The sequence below is a fragment of the Salminus brasiliensis genome, chromosome 2 (genome assembly GCF_030463535.1).
Source record: "Salminus brasiliensis chromosome 2, fSalBra1.hap2, whole genome shotgun sequence".
In the NCBI taxonomy this organism is placed as follows: domain Eukaryota; kingdom Metazoa; phylum Chordata; class Actinopteri; order Characiformes; family Bryconidae; genus Salminus; species Salminus brasiliensis.
In genome coordinates this window covers 48,291,271-48,308,209 of record NC_132879.1, presented here as the reverse complement: position 1 = coordinate 48,308,209, position 16,939 = coordinate 48,291,271, and the positions used below count along the sequence as shown (strand labels likewise).

Below are 16,939 nucleotides of genomic sequence, written 5' to 3'. Positions count from 1 at the left end.
CTGCTACATTTCGAAACACTGAAGCAAGTATTTGTGAAGCAACACCATTTATTTTAAACATAACTCATTCCTTGGGGAAGAAAAAAAAAGAAATATAGTCAACAGTAGTGTCTTCCAGTGTATCAGACCCCTGTTGTTTGCCTTCTCTGGCAAACGCAAGTTTTTATACAGATTATAAAATACATACAAAATACTTCTCAGTGGAAATCATACATCTACAACAAGAATGTGCACGAGTTACCTGTGATTTATTTCCTGTACTATTAGAGAACGGAAGGCTTGTGAAACCGTACTGGACAGTTATAAGACAGGCATAATTTAAATACAGTATTGAAGTGTAAGACTGGGTGGAGGGGAGTGCCTAGCTACAACTAACAGTATTCATACAAAACTGGTGTATTCATAACCTGGTGATCAAGTAGCTGTATGCTAATGTGCAATGGCTGCCTTTCAGTTAGCCAGAAACTAGCTGCATACTGTGTTTTTACTTTAAAGACAAAAACTATAACTTATCTTAAAAAAGAAAAAAACTGAAAGTGAATAATCAGTGTATGTACAAATATTTCATCTCTTGTCAGGAACCTGTAAAGGCTCAGACACGTTCGTCAAAAGTTAGAAACTGGATTTGGCTCCTTCAGTCAGCACTGGTCAGGCAGGAATCTGGTAGATATGCCTCACTACATTCACACATTGCTTACTTCTTATTGATTCAGTTAGCTTTAAAAAGTAATGGCAGCACACGGTTGAATCCGATGTTACGGAGCTGCTGAGATCAGGTCATATCACGGTATTAGTGGTATGGTCGTCTAATAACAACACAGTAGTATGCAAGTTATTGCGTAGCCCTGGCCAGATGATAAATATTGTTGGGTTTTAAAGTGAGAAGTAAACACAACGTATGCAGTAAACTATTACATCATTGCAAATATGAATGCAGTCTTTTGATAAATAAAAAAAAAAAAAAAAAGGAAATGTTTGGACACCCTTCTAGTTGTAGATTGCTCAATAGCCCCTATTGAATTGTTGGGCCTAATTAGATCAGGTCAAGATTTGTCATTAGAAATAATGAATTTAATAATTAACTGTAGGCCCCTCTAAACATGTCTAAGCATATGGCTGAAAATGTGAAAAGAAGGCCTACAAAACAGAGACAACCTATAAGAAGAGCTGTCTGCTTCCAGACCTGCATTTCTACTGTGTAAAATGTGAATAAGAAAGGGGGTCCAAGGCAAGAAAACCAAGAATACTCTCAGATATGACTGTTGGTATACTGGTAAGGCAAAACAACAACTCCATATGCATACCGCTAAGACCTGCAGAGAGCTTTAGCTTATATTAGTGGTGGATCCACAAGGTTGTAAAGTTGTAATCAGTAGGAGTCCTAACTTGAAACCTCATAAAACGTCTGAAGTGTGTAGTTTAAAAAGAATAATAAAAAAAACTGGACCATCCAAAAAAAAAAACAAAAAAAACAAAACGGCTACAGTGATTCAGACCCTCAAAATCCACCATGTAGATGGATCTAAAGCATGATGTGAATTCAAAACAGCTTAAGTCTCATGTCTGCCAATGGGTTTGTTACTAAAAGCTTGGTAGGGAGCTGAATATGCTCATGCCTCAAGTTTTATTTTTGTTAATTGTTTTCCTTCATTTTAAATAACGTTTTATAATTTGGCCAGGGGTTTCCATACAACTGGAAAAAATCTCTGCAATTTTGATGTGCTTTGGTTATGACCATTTACATTGCAGCTTTGAAAGCAGCACAACTGAACCAGGCCTGTCTAAAATACCAGGATGATAAAGATTTATCCATGGGTCTCAACCAAATTACTACATATGAGAAAAAATTCAACCGACAACACATGTGAAAAAACATATGTACAGGTGCATCAGTGTACATTAACCTCAAGGATTATAAGTGGAAAAATTAGATCAATAGAAATCCCTTTTGCGTGGGCGTAGTAATACATGTGCATGTGCTTTAAAAATATTTCAACAAAACTAATTGAAGAGATAAGAAAACTAAAACCTATACTGACTTTAGTGTTATGACACATGGACAGGCCACCTTCGATCATCCATCTGTGTCTTCCCTTTGTTTTAATAATGGCTTGTGCCCTTTTGCCATCAAATCAGGTTTAGTGAAGGTGTCCTCATTACAATGTGGCCCTCAGATAGTCTTTACAGCAGTCTGTCTTTTCCACACATTCTGCGTGGTTGGTGACTGAATCACTGTCGAGCTGGGCTTGTGCCCCTACAGGTGAGTGTCCTCTTCGTCAGGTATGTCCTCTTTAGCCAGATTGTCGATGGGCACAATCCAGCTGTCGTTAAACTCTCCGTTCAGTGCCAGCTTCTTCTCCTGCATCTCCGGCTGCACCTCCATCACCTCCAGCGTAGGGTTGTCATGGTAACCGTTCTCCACAGTTTGAAGCTCCTCAGTCAGGTGTTGCTGGATGGAAATGTTGGACACAGGTAAGGAATGATTTATTTGACTTATTTTGGTGCAGTCAGTAGCCCTGTCCTGCACATGCTTAGAGTTGTGGGCAAAATTTGGGCACTTCTGACCCAAATTCATCTTGCGCATTTTGCTACTTTTTGGAATGTAAGTAAGTAAATACAATCTGTTTTAAAAAATAAAATGTTTCTACAGATGTTAATGCATAGTTAATTTCTGTTTGATGACCAAATAAAATACTCATTGTGGCATTGTGAGTTTTGGATCATTGTCCTGGTGTAGAAGTCACATTTGCTTCCAGACTTTGCTGATATTCAATGGAAACCAGTCTTCCATTTATCAGTGTTTCAAGTGCCACTGACTTCCAGAAAACCCCAAGGCATAATAGATACACCTCCATGCTTAACAGGTGACGCGGGTTCTATTCAACGGGGGGGTTCTACTCTCTTTTTTTGAGTTTTATCAGCGTCAAGGTCTTGCTGTGACCACAACTCTCCCTAATTGTCATTTCCCAATGACGTTTTAGACACTGAAGCACCTCACTGATGTACTATTCTGTGGCCTTCCCCTAATTTGTAGGCATCAGTTTCTTTTCAGATACTTAAAGAATTGTGGTTTTGAATGTTACCATAAGGTTTGAAAAGTCAGAGAACTTTTCTGGTAAAAAATTCATAATGATTAGTTTTGACCTGCCTGAGAACTGCCAATGTGTCAGTTAATGCCTAAAAGTTAATCAACTTCTGAGACTCTACTAAGTAGTTTGTTTCAGTTTTGTTTACTTCTTTTCACTGCAAAGACCCACAAAATATATAATATGGCCAGGAGTGACCAACATTTTGTGGGAGAGGCTTGGATTAATTTTTCTTCTTGTTCTGAAGTTCTTAAGACTTTGATTTGTGTTAAGTTTTTATACATTCTCTGACTTTTTAAACCTTTAGACTCTTTAAACCTTGTGCCAAAATTCAGAAAACTATCTAAACCCCTGAAATCAAATCAACTGATGCCCACAATGCAGGGGTAAGTTCTAAGAAGGTAGCTAGGAACTGCTTCTAGAGTTACTGGGGGGTCAAAATGAGATCTAAAAAAAAAAAAAAGAATTTCACAAATGCTCATATGCTGGTAAACAAGCAAAGCAAGTTTAGTTTAGGTAAAAATGTTAAATTAATTGTGACATTGATTCAAGGTAATATTTGTATTTGTTTATGTTATAAAAGAGTAACTGTGCATTTGGAGTAGCCACAAGGGTTGTGCTTGGGCAAAATCATTTTCAAGATTTTGCATACAACCATATCATAAGAATGAAGTGCTTTGGTAATAAACACACCCTATGTCAACTAAGCATCTCTACCAGCAATTCATGGTGCATAAGACTAAGTTGTGTGTGTACTTTGTCTTTGCTCTGTAGGAGAAAGAGTTTACCTGGTTCTTCCTGTAGGACCTGTGGTGACACGAGCAGTATACAGCAAAAGCAACAAGGATGAACCCCAGGGCACCACATGAAGACAAGATGGCAATCAGTGTGTGGGGCACTGAGGTGGGTTCAGGCTTTGACTACAGGGGAAAAAAAAAAAGATGTGTTCAGACAGCATACAGTTTATAGACAATATTAATATGAATAAAGTAATGGGTCTTACCGAACTGATCTTATCCCAGATTTTCTGTGCTCGTGACGGGTTAACTACCAAGAGGAGAGAATGTGGTTAGTTAGAATTTTAGATTAGGCAGCTATGTTTGGAAAAAAAAATTAGATATAAAGAAAGTTACCATAACCTCACCTGCCACAGACACTGTGTCGAATGTGGTCAATTTGTCGTTTACTTTCCGTCCAGTCAGAGAGCAGTTACCAGTAAGCTGTCCCAACAACATCTTACAAAGTTGGACAAGGGGGTTGTCCTATCAAAGGACAGAAATGCAAACAGGGTAACTCACTCTTCACCAAATGGATTAAATGGGACTTGCAACAATATAATATACTCCTATATAATCCTATAATAATAAAAGTGATCATTTTTAAATCTCTAAGTGTATAAGTAATTGACTTCATAACTCACATAAAGCATGCTGTTTTATAGTAGAGGCTATATATACACACACCGATCAGCCATAACATTAACACCTAATGCCTATTATTGAGTAGATTATTAGTGTTAGTAGAGTAGATTAGTACATTAGTAGTGTTATTATTCTTAACAATTAAAAAAAGTTTTGACTGTAGCAATAGCATGTACAAGGCATAAAATTGACCTGAAATGTGATCAGATCTTCTCCCTAGACCCAATCCCTAGATAGCAAATCCCAAGAGCAAACCAGTGTCCACTATCAAAGTTTATGGAAATGTTGAAGTTCACTGGTCTAAAAAAAGGTTACAAAACCATTTCAAAGAGTTTGGCCTCCACCAATTCAATGTGCGGCTGATGATATACAAACAGAGGAAATTCACCACCATTGTTACTCTTCCAAGGAGCGGCCAGCAAAAAAGACTCCAAAAGCGTGGAGAAAAATATTACAGGAAGCCACAAAGTACCCCAGGGTAATATCTAAGGACCTACAAACTTGCACTAAATAATGTTAATGTTCATGGGTCCAATATCAGGCAAACACTGAGCAAGAATGGTGGGATAGCAGGGACCACATGGATTAGCTAGAAGACTGCTGAAAAAACCTTTAGTGGACAGATAAATCAGATGAAATTAGAACTGTCTGGTTAAACCAAAACAAGGCATTCAAACATAATCTCATCCTAACTGTTAAACAGGGGGTGGCAGTATCTTGGTTTGGGGCCGCTTTGCTGCCTTTGGTCCTGGATGGCTTGCCTTTAATGATTTATGAATCATGAGCCAGGAATTGTACCAGGGAATTCTACAGAGGAATGAACAAGTCAAGACCTCAACCCAATAAAAATGTTTTAGATGGACACCCACCAACACAACTAAGCTGAAGCAGATTTATAAAAGAAGTTAAGCCAAAATGTATTCAGACTGTTACGGAGGATTTGGTCACCAGTTACCAGAAACGAAATAGTAGGGTGAAGTTACTGATACCCTAATTAATTTAATCTCTGATGCTTTTGTGTTGTTTGTTTTATTGGGTTTTCTATATCCAGTTAAAAGATTTTGTGAAGGGCTCACAAACATCCCAAATGACAGCACCCTTTTCTGCCTTCGTTGTATTGGCTGTAGATATGTCAGGCAGAAGTTTCAAATGTTCAAAACTTAAAACCTAAAGTAGACTTACCGCATTTTCTGGATCCTGAATTTTTTCCAAGCTGATTTCCTCCTGCAGACAGTACATGGCAGCGTTACATTTCTTGATCAACATGGAAAAATAAGAAGAAAAATATTCAAAAAGAAAATCTTACTTGGAATTGCACTGTTTTGATGCATCCAGTTGTTTTTGGTTGAAATGCTATTGTTGAAGTGGGATTTTGGGAGGTGCTAAATTGATCTTTAAAAAAAAAAAAAGAAAAGCAATTATGTTTACTTTGTGAATGCCAAGCATGTAGATTAAGTTAACATTAAGCTATATCGCACTAATACCTTCTCTAATGTAATGTTTTTTCATTTCTAAAACAGTACATTCCTGACTGACGCATACATGCTGGTTTGACGTTGTGTTGTAGATGAACTGTAGAATCTGTACCCTTGTCTTGTGGTAGTGGCAATGATTGCCACATTTGTACTACTCTGAATAGAACCACTGGTGTTAGTGTTGCCACTTTGACACAGCAGGCTTGAGTTCTGACTGGTTGCTGCTACTGTAGGTTTCGTCAATACTGCCTCCCCCCCCCCCCACACCTAAACTAGCAGTGGTTTCAGTGGTTCTAAGTTGAGTGGTTATGTCAAATTGTGGCCACTATTTTGGGAGTGGTAGTGGGATTTGGACGACTTTAGTATTCTTCTGAAGGGTGGTAATGACTTCAGCAGCAGCCGTCGTAGTTTGAGGAGAGGGAGTAGTTCTGAGAGACGGCCAGTACCCAGCTACATGCGCACTGATTTTTCGAAGTGTTCCCGATTGATGCTTTTACTCTTACTCAGCTTCGTTTAAGAGGAAATTTAGAAGATTCAACCTCTAACTCAGTTACTAGTTACAATTTAGTTGTTAACTTAAAAAAAAAAAAAAGAATTAATTCGTTTCAAATTTCCTTCTTGTGTTTAATTACCTTATGGAATAATAGAGAAAGCATTTGTACTGCTTTCTAGTTGTACACACCACCTTTTACAGAGGTTTTATTCTTATATTTAAGATAAAAAGCTTTTTCTTAAACCTTTGGGAAAGGTACTTTAGCTTGAGTAGTCATGAAGCAATACTTTGACTTGACTTTCTACTACTATGGCTGTATGCTGCTTTACACAGCTCTGCACTAAGTAGAAACAGTGGCTGCCTGCTGCTTTTACTGTGTTCTGAATTTTCTATGCTCTGGCTGTTTTCGGGGTGTTGCCTGTTTAATAAATAAGGAGTCTGAATCAGTTATTACTTAAATGTGTGTATAACTCAGAGACAAAGGCTTAATTACTGATACCTTGTGATGTTGGAGCTGAGCTTGGTTGGGTGCTGGCAGCTGATGGTATATTAACAGCAGTAGTAGAGGCTGCAGGTGTATCAGCCAGATTTAAAGTGGTAGTAGCTTTTGAGACCGTGAGAGGATCCGTGTGAGCAGAACTCAGAAAGGCAACATTAGTAGTTTTAGGATTCATGGAGGAAGGATTAGTGGAAGCAGGAATTACAGAACTAAAAACAGTAGAGGCAGAAACAGTGATGGCCGGAGTAGCCGAGATGGCTTTCTCAGGGACAGATGTAGTAGATGTAAACTCCTCAAACTTGGTAGAATGAGTTGCCGTGGTGACAGAATCAGTACTAATCACAGTAGTAGTATGAGGGGGGGTAGTATGTACAGTGGTGGGAGGAGTGGAGACAAGGCCAGCGGTGGTGGGAGCCATTGGCGCAGATGCAGAAGAGCTGAGATTTGTGGTGGTAAGATTAGTAGTGGTATGTTCTACTGTGCCAGTAGTGGCAGAATTAATGGTAGGAGATACAGTAGTGGCATTACTGATATCTACTGCGGTGGTAGAAGTTATGGGAGAATCAGCAATGCCTTGGTGGAGAAAACCTGTACAAAAAAAAACACAAAAAACAGACAGCTGAAAATATATCACCCAAGACCCGATTTATTTCCAGAGACTTTTTATTGCAATACATTGATACTAATATTAGTCATTTTCTGTAAGTCCCTTTTCTGCAAATACAGCTGTTTGCAATAAACCAATCAAAGAAGAGCAATTTAAATAGTCATCACAACTCATAGAACAAGTGCCTTCTCTGAATTCAACACAAAATAACACTTTTAATGACCACTGCAGTTTTAGAATTATTCAACCCCCTGAACAGATTTGGAGGCAAGTGGCACTGAGTTTGCACAGTAAGGTGCGTACTAAACGTTAATGGTCCCAATGCTCGTACACCTCTACTGAGAAGTCAGCCCCAACCTGCTCAAATCCACATAAATAAGCCACAGATGTTTTGGGATTCTGTTCTGGGGAGCAATGAAACAAAACTGGACCTTTTCGGGCCAATATATCAGCACAGTATGTCTGGAGGAGGAAGAATGAAGAATGCAATGAAAAGAACACCCTGCCTCCAGTGAAGCATGGAAATGATGGCTCGGTGATGTTCTGGGTCTGCTTAACGCTGGAAACTTGCAGTGTATACAGGGCAAGGCGGGTTCCTTCAGATCAATTGATGGATCTGGTTGTTAGAATGTGAATGTAGTGTATTTTGCCATAAATACTGTGCATGTGTAGTCATAGGAGAACTTTCACCACATGTATTTGTACACAGATTCTAAGCAGCTGCCTAGCACTTACTAACTGAAAGTTAAATTAATTGATCATGAAACTTTCATAAAATCACATCTCTCCAACTGTCTCGATCATGCTTTGGGATTGTGTTGTAGCGCAGTGGCACAGGGAACATTTATGGTAAGAAAGAAAGAATGAATTCAATGAAATAGCAGCAACTTCTGGAAGCAAAACCATCTGCAATGGATTATCTCAAGGTTTTGCCATGGCCCTCACAGTCCCCCGACCTAAACATCATCAGAACTAGAAGCCTTTTGCAAGGATAAATGGGCCCCAAACAAGAAGACTTTTTTTCAAGAAGCTGGCTTCAAACAGTGTTAACAAACTATGATGCTTGCCATTTGTTCCTAAATTGAGCAATTTACACTATCGAGGTTGTCCTGTCTGCAGTCTCCAACCTCTTATGCAACTGGATGGGTGTCTCCACCCTTTCGATAAGCCTGTTTTAGCAAAACCTTCCTATTAGAACTACTAACTTTGTAGTTAAAGAAATGGTTCATCAAATGTATCCAGCTTTCCCTCTTAACACACATGTAGCCAATCAGCCAGATTCTGTTTGGTGTCTCTAGTTCGCTTTTTCATTTTTATACAGGAGCTGCAAGGCTAATGTTTTAATACATCAATGCACATTAGCGTACATTAAGTCTATATATAAGAAAGAAAAATTTAGGTCACACAAACCAACTACATTAGCCACATATCTCCAGTGCAAAACGGGTGAAACCTGAAGCTTGATTCCATCAGAAAAATGGGCTACAGCAAATGATAGCTCGTCAATATCAGAACATAAGCCTTGAGCAAGGGATTCAGTCCGTATTACTGATTAATGACCTCTACTGATGCGTACTTCAAGCCGTGTTACAGCCAGAACTGGGTGTAGCTACGTCTAGAGAGAACTGTCCCCACAGTCGGACAGTAAAGATAAAGGGTCTTTGCAGTATGTCCTCTCAGATGGACTTGTTCAGTGTGTTGGGCTTTGTTCCAGCAGCCGAATGAGGATGACAGTCGGATGGAAGGGTGGAGACCTGTTGAATAGTTCGCCTTCCTGCTGCTGGTAAGATTGTAAAAATAACAAGGCCACAAATCACACAAGTTCCCACACAAACTCTCTCTCTACGCACACACATAGTAGCACATGGCAGAAACTGAAAATCACATATATCAGAACAGTCATATTCGTAATCATAATCAGCTCATGCTTGTTTCTTGGTTTTGACTATAATTAATAATAAAACTATAATTTGAAATGTAAGCATATTCTGGATCTCATGAGCTGTAAAAATGGAGAATAGGGTGGGATCCATTGGGCAGAAAGCAGCACGCTTTACGCTAAAGAGCAACAGTGACAAGGAGTTGTTATGCAGTAAACTGAACCAACCACAGAGAAGATGGATGGAAAATGTTTAATATTCCAGCGGGGGAAAATTAATTACATTGAAAAATGAACAGATCCAGCTCTGACACTGTAGTTTATTATGGAGCTAACAGGACTTCATAAACAGTGCAAAATCAACCAGGTAGCTGATAATTTGGCTGATCCTGATAGCTAGCAGAGCTAGCAAACCCCGCTAACAACACTGAGCTCCACAGTGCAGTTCTGCTCAGGAAGTCACGGACTCCTTCAGCTGGTGCTCAGAGTTTCTTTTTAAATAAGGCTGATTACAAAAAGTAAAGTACAGTGAGCAGGACATTACTGAAGCCCTGCACCATGAAGCATTACCAAGTTTGCCTGGAAAGGTGAATGTAGCATTCAGTCCCACCCTCTGAGAGATGGCTGTAGGACAACTGCTGATCGCTATCTGTGACCCCGAAAACTCGGTCGGTTCCTAAACCTACTCCTAACATTAAGCCCAAACCTAAATGCTAACCCCTAACCTTTATCCGACCCTTAAGCCTGAGCCCTAACCCTAAATCTTATCCCAACCTTAAGCCTGAGTCCTAACCCTAAATGCTAACCCCTAACCTTTATCCGACCCTTAAGCCTGAGCCCTAACCCTAAATCTTATCCCAACCTTAAGCCTGAGTCCTAACCCTAAATGCTAACCCCTAACCTTTATCCGACCCTTAAGCCTGAGCCCTAACCCTAAATCTTATCCCAACCTTAAGCCTGAGTCCTAACCCTAAATGCTAACCCCTAACCTTTATCCGACCCGTAAGCCTGAGCCCTAACCCTAAATGCTAACCCCTAACCCTTATCCCAATCTTAAGCCTGAGCCCTAACCGTAAATATTAACCCCTAACCCTTATCCCAACCTTAAGCCTGAGTCCTAACCATAAATATTAACCCCTAACCCTTATCTCAGCCTTAAACCTGAGTCCTAACCCTAAATGCTAACCCCTAACCCTTATCCCAATCTTAAGCCTGAGCCCTAACCATAAATATTAACCCCTAACCCTTATCTCAGCCTTAAACCTGAGTCCTAACCCTAAATGCTAACCCCTAACCGTTATCCCAACCTTAAGCCTGAGGCATAACACTAAATGCTAACCCCTAACCTTTATCCGACCCATAAGCCTGAGCCCTAACCCTAAATGCTAACCCCTAACCCTTATCCCAAGCCCTAACCCTAGCCCTAAACCCTATCCTAAACTTTAGCTCTGGACCAGAGACACAAGGTTTAGTAACAGCAGTGGTGATATACTGTTAGCAAATAACCGTAAAGCTGCCGCTCAGCAGGCAGTCGTAGCACAAAGCTGTTTCACACAGCCGCCTGACAGTGACGCCCCTCTACTCGTGCGGGACTGCTATCTCACACTGGCCCCCCTGCTGTGCTTTGGGCTTCATGGACCCCCAAACACCTCCAGCTAATAACCCCCACCCCCGGGCCTCTTCCAGCAATGGGGCTCTATTCAGGGCTAATTGAACGGACCTGTAGACGCTGCGTTTAGAGTACTGGGTGGTGGTGGTGGTGGTGGTGGTAGTGGGGCGGGGAGGGGTTGGTGTTCCTTTATGAGGCCTGAGCCACAGCTTACCTCCTCCACTGAAGGGTGGAGAGGAGTGAGGCTGCGAATGAAGAAGATAAAGGGATAAAAAAACGTTCGGAATGAATAATGGGATGGCAGGAGAAAGGGAGAAGAAAGAAGGGGGATGACAGGGTTACAAGGAGGGGGTCTCGGCCGGGCACATTCCTCACCACACACACACACAAAGTAGTATGCGCAGTCATTAGAGTATGCTAATAAAAGTGTGGAGAGCTGAGAGGCAGAGCGTCTTTAGAGTAGCAGAGCCTGAAATGAGTCCTAACCCTAAATGCTAACCCCTAACCCTTATCCCAACCTTAAGCCTGAGCCCTAACCCTAAGTGCTAACCCCTAACCCTTACCTCAACCTTAAGCCCTAACCCTAAATGCTAACCCCTAACCCTTATCCCAAACTTAAGCCTGAGTCGTAACCCTAAATGCTAACCCCTAACCCTTATCCCAAACTTAAGCCTGAGTCCTAACCCTAAATGCTAACCCCTAACCCTTATCCCAACCTTAAGCCTGAGCCCTAACCCTAAATGCTAACCCCTAGCCCTTATCCCAACCTTAAGCCTGAGCCCTAACCCTAAATGCTAACCCCTAGCCCCTATCCTAACCTTAAGCCTGAGCCCTAACCCTAAATGCTAACCCCTAGCCCTTATCCTAACCTTAAGCCTGAGCCCTAACCCTAAATGCTAACCCCTAGCCCTTATCCTAACCTTAAGCCTGAGCCCTAACCCTAAATGCTAACCCCTAGCTCTTATTCTAACCTTAAGCCTGAGCCCTAACCCTAAATGCTAACCCCTAGCCCTTATCCTAACCTTAAGCCTGAGCCCTAACCCTAAATGCTAACCCCTAGCCCCTATCCTAACCTTAAGCCTGAGCCCTAACCCTAAATGCTAACCCCTAGCCCTTATCCTAACCTTAAGCCTGAGCCCTAACCCTAAATGCTAACCCCTAGCCCTTATCCTAACCTTAAGCCTGAGCCCTAACCCTAAATGCTAACCCCTAGCTCTTATTCTAACCTTAAGCCTGAGCCCTAACTCTAAATGCTAACCCCTAACCCTTATCTCAACCTTAAGCTTAAGCCCTAGCCAACCACGCAGGAGGACACCAACACTATCCAGTAAGGAATAATTACAATGTTCTTGTGACCATGTTAACAACACAGCTATGCTATGTGGCTTCTATGGGCCGTGCACCAGCCAATCAGAGCACAGTTTATTCACAATTATTCCACCATAAAGGAAAAGTAAGCGTGGTTCATTCTGAGGCAAAATAACAGGGTTGTAAATAGGCTGGGCATTTTGGCCTCAATCACAGTCGGTTGAAGGTTTTGAATGCATTCTGTGGCGCCTTTAGCTTCAGTTGTTGGGTCACATGATCATCAGATTTTTAAGAAATGCAATTCAAGCAAAATCCAAATCTGAGTGTGAATTAAAATTATGAAAATACCACATAATCCAAAATATTCCAATGGGCACGATTGCATCTTCATCCAAGAAAGGTAGGCGGAATGCCATCACTTCATACACCGTTATTATTTTCATACTAACTGTAACTGCTAGATATTGATGTTACAATACAATACAAGATAAAATTACAAATACAATAAGCAGATCTTTTTATATTATACTTGCAACTACTTTAACTATTATACAAGTCTGACCTCCTGTCTTGTGGCTCTGGTAGTAACCTTGGAAGTGAGCTGCATTGTTTCCACAGTGAGTGCGGAAAAGGTCATGGAGCTTGGCGAGCCTTTATTTCTCTTCCACGTACCACACCTATCACTGCGTCACACTAACTCTGTTAATGCTTCAGTTTCGTGGGTAATTCTTCTTATTTCACCTTTTAAATAGATCATGCACTCAGATTAGGGAGTGACTGCTGAAGACGTGAGAAGAGTGCGGCAGTGGTAGTGCCAGCCTCAGGAGTGATTAACAATAAATAAAGCAGAGGAGGAGAGGAGGGGAGGATGGTGGGTCCACGGTGGAATCTGATGATAGGCACAGTGAGAACTTTTTCCACACACTCCCCCTCCCTCCCTCTCTCTCTCTCTCTCTCTCTCTCTCCCTCCCTTCCTTGCTTACACACACAACACACACAGACACATGCGCACACACATATGGTGTCAATGTATCGTAAGAAGACTTATTTTTAACACTCCTCGTGTTAACCCACAGATCACCCCAAATTTCCTGCTCTGACATTCAGACAAAGGCCTGTATCAGTGATGCTACAGCATTTGAGCCAGGGGACGGGGACGGGAATGGAGCATGATGCCACATATTCTGTGGGAAGGGATGTAGACAGAGTGCTTTCCCATCTATTGTTCTCTACTTTCCCAAGGCTGGTGTTGAACAGTCCTGCCAAGAACCATCCATAACAAACTCTGGTTGCTACAGCTGTTTGTAACTCAGTGGCGGTGTGACAGTGATAGGCTGTATTAGGCTTGGCCCTATAAGTAAGTTAACCTTTCTGGCTTAAAATGCAGAACCATTTTATAGTACATTGTAAAAGGCTGGTATTCAGACCTTTAGTCTCAAACAGCTGAGCTAATGATATAGCCTTCTTTTCTATGTAGAAAGACATTAGCTTAAAAGGCCTAAATCATGGCCAACCCCTTTGTTTTTGCTCTAAAATCCACTTCTAGCAATTGTTGGGTTTATGTATCTTTTTATCCATTTTTATCCATGTTCTGATTGGCTACCTTGTATCGTGACTGGAGAACTGTCACAGAACCTCAGTGTAAATAGACTCAATAGGTGTAGATATGTAAACCATCTGTTTGGAATCAGCTTGGTTTCCATATGCAGTCCGCATTGTTTACAGACATAGCTGAATAAAAAGAGAACCTCGAACCTCAAACAACCTCAAAATGCAAATCCTGTATAAGCAAAACAGGGCTGTTTACAAAACCCCAAGACTGTTGTGTAACAGTCTTGGCTGGTTAAGCTAGTTAACGCTAGTACGTGATTGCAAATGCCAATGCCTGGCCTCTGCAAATACACGGAAACTCAATGTGTGTTTCTACATTATTGTGGCAGTTAAAACACTCAGTGCTTAGAGGTGAAAGTACTGGTCTGTCATGACGGCACACCGCCAGTACAAGCTGTCACTGTAGCACCTCTTGTAACACTCGAGACACATTTTCAAACACAGCTAGAAGGAAAAACTCAAAGCTTTAAGTTTCTGCATTTTTGTCCTTGCATAAAATACGTTTCGGGCCTAATACTCATACCCCCAAATTTACAATCACCAGTGTTTGTGCCCTGGACCGAGATGGCAGAACTGTAACCGAGTTCTGAGAATATGGTGCTTTTGTAGTTTCAGGATTTCTGAGACATTCATTCCCATTAGTGTTCATCAGTAACGCTGTTGAGCATGCATATCACCAGCAGATATGCTAGATATTAAAATATATGCAACTTTGGGTTGCTTTGCAAACCAGGCCTATTAACTACTGCATTATCTGATTCCACTTTTTAACTGAGCAGAGCGAGTGGGTATCTGTGCTAGGCTAAAAGCTTAACCTAGGCCATTTACCTTCTCATTTAGGCTAATGATAAAGCATTGCTTCTATGTAGAGAGGCCTGAACTTAGCTGACCTTCCAAATTCTACAAACAAAATTAGAGTATCCCAAGCTCACACCACAGCTTAATTAACTTACTGGGGTTGAATTTAAGCAAAACCAAGGTAACAAAATGAAAGAAACACAAAACCTCCCTTCTTGCTGCTTTTTCAGCAACCTTTAGTGCGCTCCTCCTGGTCTGGCAGTGGCAGGTGCAGCCTAATTAAAAAATAACAGGACTCCCTTAAAAAGCGCTCCGCCAGCCCTGGAAGTTCGATTCAGTTACCGAACCGATTCTTTTGAACTGTCCGTTTAAGGAATCGAACGTGCGATTCAAGGGCTTCACTCACAGATAAACTTGGCTAGCTAATTCCCACTTCTTCCATACAATGACATTCAGCTCAGACAGTGACGCGACATCGCTGTTTCTACTCACTATATGGGCTGTCGAAATGTACAGAGCACTTAACACTGAACAGGACGAGCCGAGGAGGCGAACTGAACACTGAACAGAGAGCACGTGGAAAGTTGGCTACAAAGTGATGCTGTATGCCATGCTTTTATAAGGTTAACGTGTGTATCAGGTATTTATTCAGATATCACCGGACGTCAGCCCATAACGAAGAGATAAACGAATAAGAAAAAGTCAGTTGAACTTGTGAATCGATTCATTCGGTTCCTTCAAGGGACGAGTTGTTGTTCACGAGTCTGACATCGCTGCTCTCCAGTCAGTCAGAGACCGTTGGGTAAACGACTGTGCGTGGCTTTAAGACTGACTGGCAGATGTTTAGCTTCCCACCGTCCACAAAGTCGTCCGTCTAATCTGTGACTTTTCGACTGTCCACTAACTGCAGCGCTCGTATCTGCTCAAGTGGTAAATTGCAGAAGTTTGGTGGAACAGGTGTCTGTAGTTGTAGCCACACATGATGTTTAAAAGTGAGGCTGTACAGCCTTGTCCTTCGCCATGTGGCTACAGCTACTGCACTACACTGGCCTCTCCTGCACTCAACATGGTTTAAAAGTAAAACTTTAGACTAATTCAGAATTTTCTGTGAAACTATTTTAAATATTAGCTTAAAATCATTCAAATTCCAATAGCAGGGTCTAATTTGGGACAGCATCAGGTTTTTGGGAATTAAAAAAATATATATAAAAATATAAAATGAAAGAAAGAAAACTCACCAAGCACAAAAATAGTCCACAGGATTCCTGTTCTCGTCCTCATGTCTGCTTCTGTGTCAGTGTTTGGGTGTTTGGGTCTCAAGAGTGTGCCCGGCAGCCCCAGTCAGCTCGGATCTCACAGGAAAAATAAATAAAAAAAAGGAGAAAGCTGAAAAAGTGATAGCTAGCTAGGGGGTTGAGGGGTCTCTCCTCGCTGATGCTCTGAGGCGAGACGCCGCCTGGTTCCGCTTATCTCCTCGAATTTGTCTCCGAGATAGTCTAAATGACTTTACGGTGGTGCTATTTTTTTTTAGCGCTGAAAGCCAAGAATGCTTTTGTTAGCGGCTCTCCTCAGTCTGTCTCCCCCTCCCTGGCTGGGGGGATTGGGGATGAAGTGTTTGCTGGGTTTCCTTGGCTGCGCGGTGCTGCTGAGCCGGGGCTTTGGCTCCCTCTTCCTCCCCTCGCTATTGAAACGGAGCCGGTCTGCAGGAGTGAGGCGGAGACGTGCTGTGTGCTGTCTAAGGGCCGAGGCTTTGGTCAGTCTGGAGGCCAGAGTCTGTTTAACGCCTGCTCTCCTCGGCACTGCCCATGTGTGAAAGCTGTCACTGGTGAGCTGCGTATGACAGACTTTCCACAGACCCAATAGGAAACTCTTACTTTTTGACCCGTGTGACCTGAGTACAGTGAAATCTCCTCTCACCACTATCAGTCAGTCATCAAGCCTGGGGGGACTATCAGTCAGACTGATAGTGTAGCACTAATGTCACTGATCTTTTAAGGAGCTCCTAAAGTAAACTGCCTTGCTTTATTTTTTTATATGCTGAGATGTAAACAGAGCAGTTAGTGGAGTTTCTTTCTCCATGCAGATTTTTGTATCTGGCCCTATCTATCTAAGCTTGGAGGTCTCTTCGGACTCTAGCTTGGACCTGCTAAACA

General features: G+C 41.6%; 1 protein-coding gene across 1 annotated transcript; it reads right to left on the bottom strand.

Moving 5' to 3' along the window:
• Positions 1–30: 30 nt before the first annotated feature.
• podxl (podocalyxin-like) lies at positions 31–16,564 on the bottom strand. The gene is made up of 8 exons (XM_072673035.1): positions 16,025–16,564; positions 6,975–7,562; positions 5,814–5,899; positions 5,690–5,731; positions 4,231–4,348; positions 4,090–4,133; positions 3,875–4,006; positions 31–2,449 (listed from the first exon to the last, which is right to left on the bottom strand). The coding sequence occupies exons 1-8, from the start codon at positions 16,065–16,067 to the stop codon at positions 2,255–2,257; spliced, it is 1,248 nt and encodes a 415-aa protein (XP_072529136.1). The 5' UTR covers positions 16,068–16,564; the 3' UTR covers positions 31–2,254.
• Positions 16,565–16,939: the final 375 nt, after the last annotated feature.

Coding starts and splice junctions, on each gene's coding strand:
- podxl (XM_072673035.1), bottom strand. CDS start 16,067: ATGAGGACGAGAACAGGAATCCTGTGGACTATTTTTGTGCTTG. Junction 7,563..16,024: donor GTGGACTATTTTTGTGCTTG/GTGAGTTTTCTT, acceptor TTTTTTGTACAG/GTTTTCTCCACCAAGGCATT. Junction 4,134..4,230: donor CGACACAGTGTCTGTGGCAG/GTGAGGTTATGG, acceptor TCCTCTTGGTAG/TTAACCCGTCACGAGCACAG.